At 30.5% G+C, this 14,170-nt stretch overlaps 1 protein-coding gene across 5 annotated transcripts in view; it reads right to left on the bottom strand.

The window, feature by feature from the left end:
- Window positions 1-14,170, bottom strand: part of spir (spire type actin nucleation factor) — a 167,771-nt gene that overhangs the window by 68,506 nt on the left and 85,095 nt on the right. For all 5 annotated transcript variants that reach the window (XM_088203655.1, XM_088203656.1, XM_088203657.1 and 2 more), the window contains exon 3: window positions 10,516-10,636. In XM_088203655.1, coding sequence (XP_088059781.1) covers window positions 10,516-10,636 — 121 coding nt within the window. The remainder of the gene's footprint in view (window positions 1-10,515; window positions 10,637-14,170) is intronic.

Below are 14,170 nucleotides of genomic sequence, written 5' to 3'. Positions count from 1 at the left end.
AAAAGTAATCTGTACTATTTAAAAATTCAATTAAGCTAAATAATAATATTATTATAGTTGCTATAATTAAACTTTCCTCAACAGTTTGATTTACCACATTTCCACAGTTTTTCCCTTTGATCGCTTTGGTTATATTTAACAGATCATTCTGCTTTGAATTCCCATAGATAGTATAATATATGTTCTTTAATGATATTTTTACAAAAATATGCAAATTAAAGATTTGATAAAAAGCTTTACAATCACACATACAATTAAACAATTTGTTGCGAAATTAAATTTATATCAAAATTTATGTGCTTTAAAAAAGGTGATGAAATCAATTCTTCAATTGAAAAAATGGTGCCACGTGTATTTAACATATAAAAAAACCACCTGTCATTAAAATCCCTAATTGTAGTATTGTAGTAATTTCACAGTACAAGATTATCTAAAAAAATAGATCGTGTTGTATTTTATATTTTTACTTTGAGCTTGAGTTTCGGTCAGACGCGATTAACCCTTTCCTTGATGCTGTAACTAGAGTCTCCAATTCGAGTAATCGAGTACTCGATACTCGAGTATTTTTGTCTATTTTTCAAGTACTTGATAATCGAGTATTTTGAAAATTACTCGATTAATACTCGAAATTAATTTTTTTTTAAATATTTCAGAAACAAAAATAACTTTAACTCGGTCCGGTAAAGGTTAACGTCTTGCTTTTATTTGGCGTTTATGCCCGAAGTCCCGAGTTAGAGCAGTTACTATCAGCTATAATTTTTTCATAGTTCCATAGTTGCATAGTTCCGGTCGTCGGCTATGTTAGTGGGTACGACGGAGAAATTTCTTTTGTGTTTTCTGTTCGACAGTCCCGACTTATCTAATTTATGGCAATGAACAATATGAAATATCAACAAAAAACTTTTTTAGGTTTTATGACTATGCAGTTGTAGCGTAAAGTGTTGTCAATTGTTTATACTGATCCCTCAGCTTAAAATATAAATCAAAACAATTGTGTGTTTTAAAGGCATTTAAAGTAAAGTCAGTTCTTTGCGAACCGTTTAGCTCTAGAGTGAAAGGGATTCACCCAAATACATCTTCGGAGGATATAGATTTAAATTCTTCGCATTAATCAGAAGGAGTAGAATATTGTGTATTGTTAAGAAAAAAAATCTATTCAAGAAGAATTACAAAATGCTATTTTGTCAATAGTCGAAGGAAATAAGAGAAAAGCAGAGAAGGGAATGAAAGAAGAGAACATAAAAAGAGAGTTCAAAAAATTTTACACTTTTTGCATTATTGTTTTTAAAAAGTATGTTCGTGAAGTTAAAATAATTGTAAAAATTAACATACTAAGTATTTTATTTATTTATTTATATGTGCACGAATTTGAATAATAGCTATTTTGGTACATTTGGTAAATACTCGAAAGTACTCGAGTACTCGAGTATTTTAAAATTTTAATATTCGATACTCGAGTAGTTGATGGTTCGAGTAATTGGAGACTCTAGCTGTAACTACTGATTAGCATATTGATATAAATAGGGGAATCACCTTAGTTCGGGAGAATTCCGTCACATAACGTGAAACTATGCGATCAGTCATCTGACCGATAAATATCGATCTTCACACAGTCGCAACTATTACGTAGAAATATTATAAATCATTTTATGACGTATTCATCAATAAATCTGGAAGCTGGAAAGCTGAGACTTTTAATAGAAGACCTCACACCCTCCTTGTAACCTTCAGCGATGGTTACAAAATGAGTGGCCTCGGGGAGCTTCATCGAGAGTCGCCCCCAAAATCTATAGCATGTAGCACTATTATGCCACTGAAAAATTTGGATCGATTTAAAGCTTGCTTATGTTTGAGGTTTGGCAGGTTTAAAGACAAACATGTGTAAATTTCCAATGTGCCTTGCCTTTGTATAAGTCAGTCGCTCAATATTGTTTCTCTCATGTTCAATTGTATGTCGCACTGTCACTATCGGAGCATACAAAACACCTATATATATACATATATATGCTGAGGATGAACTAATAATTAAAAGGGGTAGTCTAAAGCTATTTATACATAAATGGAAAGTAATCCATTAGAACTTAAAATGGTATATAAGCAATTTAAAATAATATGTACTTAATTTTGAATTATATCACATAATGGAGTAGTTTTGCTTAATACGGTAATATAGAAAGCATATTATATTATTAAGAAACATTAACATGTAATTACTACTTTATAAATACAAAGAGATATTACATATAATTTTGCTTTAATTAAATATTAAAAAAATGTTAAATATTTCTTGCGATATCATTTAAATCATTATTTGAAGTCCTTGGTCTTTTAAAAAGGAAAAAGCCAATAGTTATACGTTCTAAAACTATTATTAATTGTAGTTATCTGAAACCTCTACAATTAAAATGAATAAAAATATGAGATGGTCTAACTTATTAATATATTATAATATAAACAGAAAGGGAAAAATTACGTTTATAAATAAGCAAATAAAATATTTAAAAAGATATTCACAATATTATTATGCACATACTACAAAGAACGGCACACGTTTTGCACAATCTTCATAACTATTTTCCCACGCCGACAAAATCAAGCATCGGACGCATCTAAAATAGTCAGACGCCCATACCACACAAAATTATGCACACTACGTGCCACAATACTCAATTGTCACTCTTACGACTCATGAATGTCAAAAGGGAATCGAATTGTTCGAAGATATCTATGGAATGCTGGTCTTTGCTCATTTATCGCTATGATTAATGCTGAATTTCTACACGAGGAGAGATGAACAGGATCGCTGTGCATTATGGTTCGTTCCGATGAATTATGCATGGGGATGCTGGCGCCGGCGATGAGATGAGTAAGAGGATAAAGAAAGCATATCCTTTCGTGAGGGCGCGGAGTAACTATTCGCGCGTTCTGAAAGTGATACATTTAAATTGGATAATAGGTGACGATGAAAAACGTAATGAGTTTAGAGATTATGGTTTTAATTCAGAAGACTATAAGCGCTACCAGGTTGAAGCTAAAATATCTTAATTATGTTTCAATGTACATAATTTAAGTAGTTACAGTGCTATTAATTACCACCATGACTGTCGAGAGAGGACAAATTCCTGGGGCCTGTTTTTCTTGAGGAGCATAACTCTGGAAAAAGTTATAGCAAGAATATATTTACAAAAAAAGTAAAACCAACCTCAAATAATGAATCTGAATTAAGCTACAGTTGTTTAAGATGTACCTATATAATGATGTATGTCAGGTATAAGTTCTTTTAGCCCTTTTTTATATACATATTATACAATAAATAAAAAACCCACTTTCTAGGACCTTGAAATTGGGTTATTTTGTGGGTGATCCGTCGCAGTGAGATAGCCCAGTAACGAGCGTTCCCACTCCACGTTTTTATTGCTTTTGACGTGGATTTTTGACTTTTGAGAAGGGATAATTGTTTTTTGCGCTTTCCTATTAGTCAAAATTCGGTTTAGATGTCCTTTATTCGATTCTCACTCGTAATATTGTAATAAAAAGTCTTAATATAAACGCTTGATATTCGAGCATTTTCACCACGATGACAATAATTGCTTATGATCTACACTATAAATTCACTACATGGCAACACTGAGCAGCAAAAAAAACAATTTATTATCAGGTAAATATTATGAGTAGATATTTTTAATGCCTAATGAAAATATTTCGCATATAATATGATTTCATATAATATATCGCAACGGTAGCTAATTTTTATATTCTATCAAGAAATTATATTACGATATTAAAAAATACATAAAATGCCATTTTTGTCATGGGGCCCGGAATCATTGTTTTTCTAGGGCCCGGGTTCGCTCTCGGCGGTCCTGACCATGGCTAGCAAACAACCTTAGGTGATATGTGTATATATCTTAGCAATACATTAAAGCGAAACGTAAAACGTTGATAAGGAAAAAGCAGCGTTTAAAAAAGTACGAAAAAAAGTTCTCGAGAATATTCTTCAAACCATGTTAGAATACTCCCTAGAGCGTTCAAAAAAGTCCCAAGATCAAGACATAATAAAGAAAAGAAAATAATGCTAACTGTAAAATTATATATAAAAAAGACAGTAATTTATGGAAGCGCCATATCAACTTGTCTTCCTATTGAAGAAATAAGTAATAAAACAAGTAAATTCCATAATTAAAAATGACCTAAGCGTCATAAAAGTACCTGTGCATGATTTATTTTCAAAAAAAGTGCTTAAAGAAGTACTGTAAAAGAGTATAAAAATAATCACTAACATTTACAACGTACTAATAAGACTGATATTTTTCAAAACATGACACAGGTTATCCTTATTCCAAAATTAGTAAAGAACCCACAAGACGTGTAATCTTACAGAGCAATTCATCTTTCGCCTGATTTATCAAAAAAAAAATGAAAAGCTACTGCCACGTAGAAGGAATTCAATTTTACAGAAACGAGAGATAATCTCAAGAGCACGGCACAAATAAACAAATACATTAATTATCAAACGAGATTAATAAAAATCTACAAAAGAGGAAATATTGCTCAGCTGCTTTCCTGGATATAAGCCAGACAAAGTGGCATATGGGATAAAAATCAAAAAGGCACTATATGTATATGTATATAAAATCATGTCTTATAGTAAAATTTAAAGACAAAATCTGGAGTATCTAAGCAGTGTACTAGTACTGTACTTAATATATACAGCAGACTTGCCAACTACAAATATGACCTGCGGAACATTTGCTGATAACAAAGATATTATGGTTTATCATAAAAACTCGGATACATGTCCCAAACTGGGGCAACATCCCAGCAAATTAGGGAATAAATTGATTACTGAGAGATTGACTAGAAGATTAAAGAAAAAATATTATTTTATAGTAATGGATGATTCACCCACGTGAGATTTAATTTAAGAAGTTTTGCTGAATGTCAGGATAGAAAGACAAATTGCAAAAAAAAAAAATACGCTTAGTACATCTAAATTGGTTTAATAAAATTTATTATATTTCAACATTTTTTATTGTTATATTATTGCAAAATAAATTTGATTACAAATTTTATACATAGCAATAAATAAGATGCAGGATTGGATTAGATATCATTTACAAACCAATATATAAAATTATTCTAAATTTATTAAATTAAGGAACAACGAGACCCTAAAAGTTCAATTGATTTTTCGGGATTGTAGTTAACAAATCTATAGCAGTTTTGTTCCTATTTTATATGTAAATAAAGTTTTAAATAAAAAGGACAATAGTTTTATTTAAGAACCGAAAATAAAATTTTACGTTCATTTATAAAAGCGCAAGTATTATATTATTGATTTCAGTACTTGACTACAAAATAATTCATGCTTACATTTTTTAGATATTTACCCATTATCTGAACAACTACAAAATCCATACAATTAAGGAAACTTGATATAAGTGCAAATTTACCAATCAATCAATTCTCGATCTATTAATCTGTTACGGTCTTTGACAAAATCTTACTTATATGAATAAAATTGTGCACGAAAACATTTTCACGAAAGCACTCAACAGACTTATACATAAAACACATTTTCGGGTATTCAACATAAAAAAACACGAAGCTTTTAATATTTGAGGTATAAAAAGCTTTTAATACCGTGTGGCACAAGATTATTATATAAAATATTTTAATATAAAACAGGTTTATTATATTTATCACATAATTCGCTTAAGCATGAAAGATAAAAGTTGTTGTTTCGAAATATAATTAAATATCGGTACCTCATAATATTATATTAGGAGTTCCACAGGGAAGTATACTCAGTCCTTTTTTTATCATTTAATATTAAATTATATTTATATTCAAAATACAATTAGCTCTCTGTGTACGCTGACGACAGTTAACCTAACCTAAAACAAATAATTCAAAATGAATCAATGAAAATAGTAGCTAAAATGTATTATATTCCATCTACTGCTATAATCTACCATAAAATTGCATTGCCAAATTATTTTATCAAAGCAATTATTAATGTTGCTGAAAGAAAGAAAATTTAAGAGGAAAAAACTAATGATTCAGCAGCAATCAGAGTGTAAACTCTCATAAAAAAAACATTCCACACCTTAGGTATGTTTAGATTAATTTTAAATTACCTAATCACACGTTAATCTTTTTAACGGAGCCATATGCTTTAGAGTACGTTGTAGAAAAAATAAAATTGTGCATATTTTGTCGTACTTGGCAATTATGGCGATTGAAGCGTCTCACTAAATTACATTATGCATAATTATATTCCCATGTTTAACGTCGTTGAGCCAAAGTGCGCTAGTCTATAATTATCCGTTGATATTTACGACGTGTCCCGTTAAATTCGAATGCGAGGAACGTTTAATTTTTGAGATGACGATTTTAAGAAATTGCACATAGTAACGAAACATTGATGAATCAAACTTAAAAAATATAGCTTAATATAAATTATTATAAACAACATTTGTAAGCGATTGTTTTTTTGGACATAAATAATCACAGTTAATTGAGCATTGTGTATTTTTAATATCAATTGTACATTCCGACCTTTAGATATCATTTTAGATAACACAATCTAGAGACGTGTCATAATATCTTTGCGATTTGTTTTATAATATAATTCAAAAGTGGCAAAAATATGTTATCATGTAATTTTTACATACCAGAAACTGCTATGTTTTATATTATATTATTATAATAATGTTAAAAATATGCATATAAACATTATTTCATTAAAAAATGTGGCGAGATAATACCATCTATATAGCGGTCAAACAGATGAGACGCAACATTTTTGTGACGTCACGAACATCAGGGGAGCGATAGTATTTAAATACATAATCTATATTATCATAATTTTCAAGCTTGAAATAGCTCCATATCAAATACAATTTATAATTTCTCATATATATAATATATTTGCTACAATATTAAAACAATTTTTGTGTATTTACGAAAATATATTATAATGTAATCAAAAACCCTCAAATTACGTATATATGTTTTGCTTTCTTAATTTAATGCACACATATGTACAATTAAATTAATAATAAAATTTAATATATATAATTTTATAATAATTTATATTTACTCACAATACAATAATATATTTATATTTAGGTAAGAAGCCCTTATATGAAACTAATATACATTTTATTGAAAAACATGAAATAAAATTAATTGAGCCGAATGATAAACCTCTCCTTGTGACGTCACGCAAGAGCTATATGGCATCTTGTTGTGGGTTGATTAAATACAGCTCAGGAGTTATTTATCAAGAAAAAAATGTAGTAATTTATCTCAATATATTTATTTAGCTTAATAGCTATTTTGACTATAATGAATACGCATATCTTTGGCTACAACTTTGCAACTTCTAATTACTTATTATACAAAAAAAAACATAAATGGATATTGAACAAATTGCATTTATGCTCGTGGAATATACCCATGTATCGAATAGGTGACAAACTGGTCCATTGACTCGATCAGAAAAAGACTTGGGCATAAATTTGCCCTCGGAAGCGAACTGGTATCTATCCATATAAAGAAAGGCGGAAGATCAGGCACTAAGCGGGCGATGTATAAGTTTACATTATATGCCGGTGCGGTATGCTGACGGAATGAACGACAGGTTTTTTATTCATATATACCATGTCCTGTCATCTTGCAAAACATAAATAAATAAATAATACAACGACAGATTAAGAAGTGCAGATTCAAAGCGGCTGTGTAATGACTTAATTAGTATCTAATCAAAACGTCGTTAAACCGTTTAGTTAAAAATGTTCAATAATACGAATCGATTAATTGAATGCAATTTATTAAGTGGAAAATGAATTATATTTAGAAATATTTATTATAAAATGTGTGTCAGTGGATCTCTGATGAAAAGTTGGGGGGAAAATCTAAATTGAATTGTGCTCGGATCGCACGAAATCAGTAATATGTAAGTATAGATATACTAGGTGTATAGAAACAATAGTGACTCGCGCAATAAATTCGTCAGATTCCCATCCCAGAAACGGCAGTGAGATAATAATTTACTCGACAGTACTTTTACATAAATTATGCATTAAATAAACACGAGTCGGTTGTTTGTTTCTCTGTGTTTGACTGCGCTAATTTAAACATTAATTAATCGACAATCACATACAAACTATTGCTCCTTAGTCTATAAATCATACAAGATTCACAAATCAATTCTAACAAGGCAAATATGATACATCTACCAACCGGTTAAAGCACATTTAAATCACTCAAGATTATCCACAGTTGCCTTCTGCTAATTTACATTAATTGAAATTTTCTCGCTCGCATTGAAATGCGAAGAAGACACTCAATCACACCGCATCGTACATTATATACTTCTTAGAAGACACGCACCCGACGTTCAATAAACATTTCCCTCAACAGGTTTTTCTTTTAGCCTATCCACAGACAGGATTAACAAGCATGAAAAGAAGCACATATAGATCTAATATGCGGATAATTCGCGATGCAATAGTGCAACGATTTAAAGGTTCTGCTGAACTACATACGAGAGGTCTATTGTTCGAGATCGTCGGCCGGAAAAATTGTGTTGTTCGATATAATACATACATACATATATAGGAGCATGTAAGTATCTGATAACTGATTGTATTACGTGGATACGTATACAGTGTTTAGCTAGAACGAAACAATGCAGCATATAATTAAAGTTTTATCTATTGATAAAAACAGACGATGCAACTCGTTTGCGTAACACAGTTAAAACATAATTAATTCGAATTGTTCGATGTACGATTTTGTAACTAGTTGCGTTTTAACCGTTTCGGCCAGTAGTCAAAGAAAACGTTTACTTGTACAAGATTTTTATAGTTGGCGTCTCAGACTCTAGTTAGGATTCGAGTCACACTAAAATTTGATTATTTTAATATTCAATGATTATTAAATATGCGCAATAATATTTATTTTAATAAAAAGATAAGTAGTGTCGAGAGTAAAATAAATATATTATTTACTAGTTATTTTTTTATTTTGTTAATATAGTAAATAAAACTAGAATTAATAATATTTTTATTTCTTTATATATTTTGTGGGGGATCTCATTCTTGAAAGCAAAAATGATCAAAGGATGGGACCACACAAAATCCTTGTTACGATTAGAAAAAATGGTTTCACAGAAATAACACGCAGGGATTCTGCGGTATATTAAATATTTCTTTATTACAAAACGGTCACGGAAAACAATATATCACCGGAAGACAAAAAGCACCGTAGGGTCACAATGTTCCTGTTTCACAATTCAACCTCGGAGATGTCCATCAAGCAAATGTTACTTTCTAAAGGCGCATAGATACATCTTTGTTCTAAGAAGCGAGTGCAACGATTGACTGGATGATCACTGCATGATTGTGATTCGTCAGCAAGCTTTACAGCCCTGAATATATAAGGAGAGGACAGACACTCGCAGACACGACAGGACAGAGAGATACGTAGATTCGGCCCGAGTCCATATACGGCCTGAGATTCCCGAACATAATCATTACACCATAGAAGAACTGACCTCCAGACAATATCGCTGCTACCTACAAGACCCCTGAGGATCTTCCACTGACATCATCCCTCCGCCAGCTTCTCCACCACCGCTCGGAAAAACGATCTCGCCCATCATAGTACTAGTATTTAGCTAATATTAAAGATGTGCTGAGTGTAGCATGCTACACTAATAATCTGCGGGGTATTGAGTTGGAAGAGAATAATAATTATGAATAATAAATCCAGTCAATTGGTAAATGTGGGTCACTACTTTTATCAATTAAGAAAAATAAAACTATATGAATAAAAACTTAATTAAGCTTTTGCAGATATTCAGAGGTATCCATAGTTAATTTACTTTTTCAATGTATTAAATCAATATTAATGTACCAATTCATCATCACTTGTCTAAAACATTACGAAACGCTAATTTTTTAATAAACCAGCTTCATATGATCAACATTAAAACTACTACATCCGATAGTCGATTTTACCGTTCGGTTACAGCATCAATTAGCGCATCGCCGACGGCTCGAGCTCGAAACGTATAGTCCGACATTTTTTTGTCTATCTACATACATCATAGAAAAAAATATATAGTTACCTCGAGGCACAATCAACAACGCATTTATAGGCTGACATCAAAGGCGACAATGTAACTCGAGAGACAAAAAAATAAGCAAATGGCAAAGTATAAAATTGTAAGAGTTTTGGATAAGCCAAACCAGTCGTAGTATTATATATCAAAGGTACCGAGGTTTCTTTCTAACTACTAAATTAGCGCTTAATTTAGAAAGGCGTCATTTTGGCGCACAATGGCAATCAAATTAATATTGGCGCATGCCCGTCTGAGGTCTTAGCGGTCACGTAGTTAGTCAAAAGTTCGCACCTTTCTATTTAAGGCTTTGATGTGTGTATAATATGTTTTTTTTTGTGTGTGCGCGATCAACAATGAAGAGCAACAAAAGGCTAACTCACCGTCGTCGGCTATCATTTTGGTGATGAGTCTCTCTAGATCCGGTGAGACTAGACGTTCTTCGTGCTCCGATTGGGCATAGTCCAAAGCTTGGTAGACTACCATTGCTAGGCTGCTGACAATCTGTAAAAAAAATATGATCGTCAAATAATAATTCTTAAATGTTGGAATTTTTAACAGCGTTTCATTCTGTTTATTATTGCAACTTGCTTCTTAGAAAAAATCTCAGGACAACAAAAAAATTCTCTCTTCTAACAACAATGCCCAAAAACGAATTAGCCGCATCACATTAGCGTTTTTCGCGTTGTCATTCTAAAACGCTTTTTCAAAGTGAACGTGTGCATAGCTCCAGCTTAGAGATTAACGCCTCTTCGACAACTTCCTTAATTAGATGGACCACACACGCAAAATGTATGTATTATCATAGGTAATATTAAAAACAAATAAAAAATACAAAAGAAACGTAATTTATATAAATACTAAGCTCTAACATAGTTCTAAAAGTTTTTTCGCTACAATACTTTCAATAATATTAAGTTAAATATATATTTAAAAAAATCTAAAGTTTAATCTAAGAACTGATTAAATGTGTATTATTAGAGCATAACATAATCAGTTGCGTTAGGTTAGGTTTCATTGAATATAACCCTACTTTTAGATTATTTCAGATTATAAACTAAGCTAGCTTTTAAATCATTCATAATTATAACTTAACTGATGCTACTTAAGTTACATAGTAATTATTTGTAATTAATATATATCCTCACAGATATTGCCATTTCTGCAATTAAATATGATTCTCTAGTTACTAGAAAATTATATTTATATAATATATATATATAGACGAACTATTTTTACTTAATTTACTGGATATTTTCATACATTTTATTTTTCTATACAAATTTATTTTATGATATGTTTCTAAATTAGTTTATCAAGAAAGAGATTTGTATCGCAAATTAATATAAATGAGTTAATACAGTCAATATTATTATTTGTTATTATGGTCTCCTAACCTCCTATGTTTTTGAGGAGTATCGCCGTACATGTACGGCGGTCGATCATTCACTGTTTTAAGGTACCCTAGATAATTATATATTTATTATTTATAGAATACAATTGTTATTTATTATATTTACATATATAACTGAAGATATAAAAAAACAATATAATACTATAATATTTTTTTTAATTATTTTTTTTGGAAGTTAAAAAGTACGAAATAAATTAACATAACAAAATTAATTTTATATTAATTTTATAAAAAATCCACAAAAGCTGAATAATATATGTATACATGTATAATAAATATTTTTTAAAAAATAACAAAATTTAATAATAGAAAAGTTTTACAATAAATTATTAACAAAAAAAGAAGTAAAATAAATCAAAGCAATAAGACTAATAGAATCACTTTTTATTATTATTATTTACTATGAATGCAATATTAAATAATAATAAATAAATAATTTTGGAAATATACGTAAAATTAACTTATTACCAGGTGTATACTATCAAATTAATAAATGTTTACAAATTAACTCATTATTCAAAGGGTTAACAGATTAAAAAATATTACTTTATGTTATCATATAAATACTGGTAATTCATAGCCAAGTACAACTAAGTTATACATCGTAATAAATAATAATGTATTATAAAAATCAGTTACATTTCGTCTGTATTAAAAAGGAATGATATTTTTGATATAATTTTTTGTTACCATTTTGCAACACTAGAATATGTTTTTAAATCACTTCAAATCATTTTTACCATATTTTTTCAGGTACCTAAATATAAATACTTGATGAAATAAATTAAATATAAATTTATTAGAAAGTAAAGAAAATGAGACATTAAATAGTTGGTTCTCTTGTTATTTTTATAAGTTTAAATATCTAAAGATATACGCTTTTGAAAAGTGATATTAGAAAATAATATACAGTGCCTCTAAGAGGAAAAAGAGCGTCAATGTCAGAATTCAGAATTCTAAAAAAGCTGAACTCACCTTTTCAAATTAGACAGACCAAGTACCGGAAAAATTCTATAAGTATATCATAAAGCAATCTTAAATAAACATTGTCAAAATGAGAATGTGGGTCATGTCCTCGTCATTGAAGGGCATAAAAATATATTTAATTTCATGATTTCAAACGCTTCTATTTTATTAACAGTCCTCTACTAACACCATTGTTATTACTACGAACAACTCATATTTACGTATCCCTCGACTTGACTGTTACATCCAAGTAAATAAAAATAATTCGATCGCATCCTAAACCAACAATGCCAACTCCTTGGTGACACTTTTCAAGTGATTTTACGCCACTCTTTCCACTGTTTAAGTAGCGTATAATATATATATATACATAAATATATAATATTTCCGATAGATCTCCGGCGAGATGAGACGCCGGTGAATAACTGTTGTTTCGCCATGGGAATCCGCGCCCTGGGCGACTCGACCAACCGCGCACAGCATCTCGGCCAAGAATGTTATTAAATTATTTATGGCGCTTTGCATACGAGTATACTATGCATACACACATGGCGTGTATTTTTTTTCATTCAAAAGCGCGAGTGCGAATGTGGGTATTTGGGTTGATAAGGCGCGTCATCTTTCGCCGGGAGAGACAGGCGGGCAAAATGAACGTTTAATTAAACGAAACGAGTGGGTGACCCTTATAATTTAATCAAGTATACCTGTAATAACATAAAGTCACTTATATACTTTTACGAATTAAAAGCCCTTAACCCTTATTATTAAAAATAAATAAATATATTGTGATAATATAATCCATGATTTTGACGATCTATCGACACTCAATCTTAGATAATTGCAAAGATACAGTTGACGTTGTTTAAACAACCGAGAAGAAAACAATGCGAAATGAGCTTATTGTTGCTTTCAGACGGCGCAATACATAAAGCTGTCAAGTCGCCGGTAACTGGTTAATTGCGAACGCGTTTCCTCGTCGTGAGTGTATTATCTAGTTTTTTTATCACTCATTTTTACATTGTCTGTCAAAGTACGGTTAATTTTAACTGATTGTTCGTACGGCTCACCTTGACATTGCCGCTTTGATATTCGGCGATTCGGATGCGCTTCCGATTAGTGCGCGAATAAACATGATGGTTAAACAAAGGCGATTAATTTATTTAGCGTGACCGTTTTGTTATGTCCAGTTGGATGCAGTTTAAATATGCGGAAAGAGGATACGAAACGTCGGACGTTTATGTCTAATTGTATATATTGTCTTTTATGATGTAATGAGATCGAAATGCGGAACGAACTCTTAACCTTTATTTTATTTTTAATATATCTAATTTAACACAAGTTTACAGCCAAAACTTTCTAAGTATATATAATATCAGGTTATTCCATAAATCTTTGCAGTTAAAAACATCGGTAATGTATGTAATGGCAGGGACATTTTTAAGTGGCAAATGTGGTTTAAAATAATTTGTTCTGGAAACTTTGACATTGAATATCTACGTACGAATGGGTAATTTTCATGGGTTGTTAGTGAGGATATTAAGGCTGCTATCGAGCAGCTCCGAGATTAACAATACAGGAACTGATTTTTACTTTATTAAATAAAAATCTAATCAGTTCACAGACATTAAAAAACAATTTCGGAATATGGATATCTTATA

Source organism: Plectrocnemia conspersa, unplaced genomic scaffold, assembly GCF_051122295.1.
Source record: "Plectrocnemia conspersa isolate PC_06_02 unplaced genomic scaffold, ASM5112229v1 ptg000014l, whole genome shotgun sequence".
Lineage (NCBI taxonomy): Eukaryota > Metazoa > Arthropoda > Insecta > Trichoptera > Polycentropodidae > Plectrocnemia > Plectrocnemia conspersa.
The sequence above is the reverse complement of the archived record's forward strand: the minus strand, read 5'-3'. Positions and strand labels throughout refer to the sequence as shown.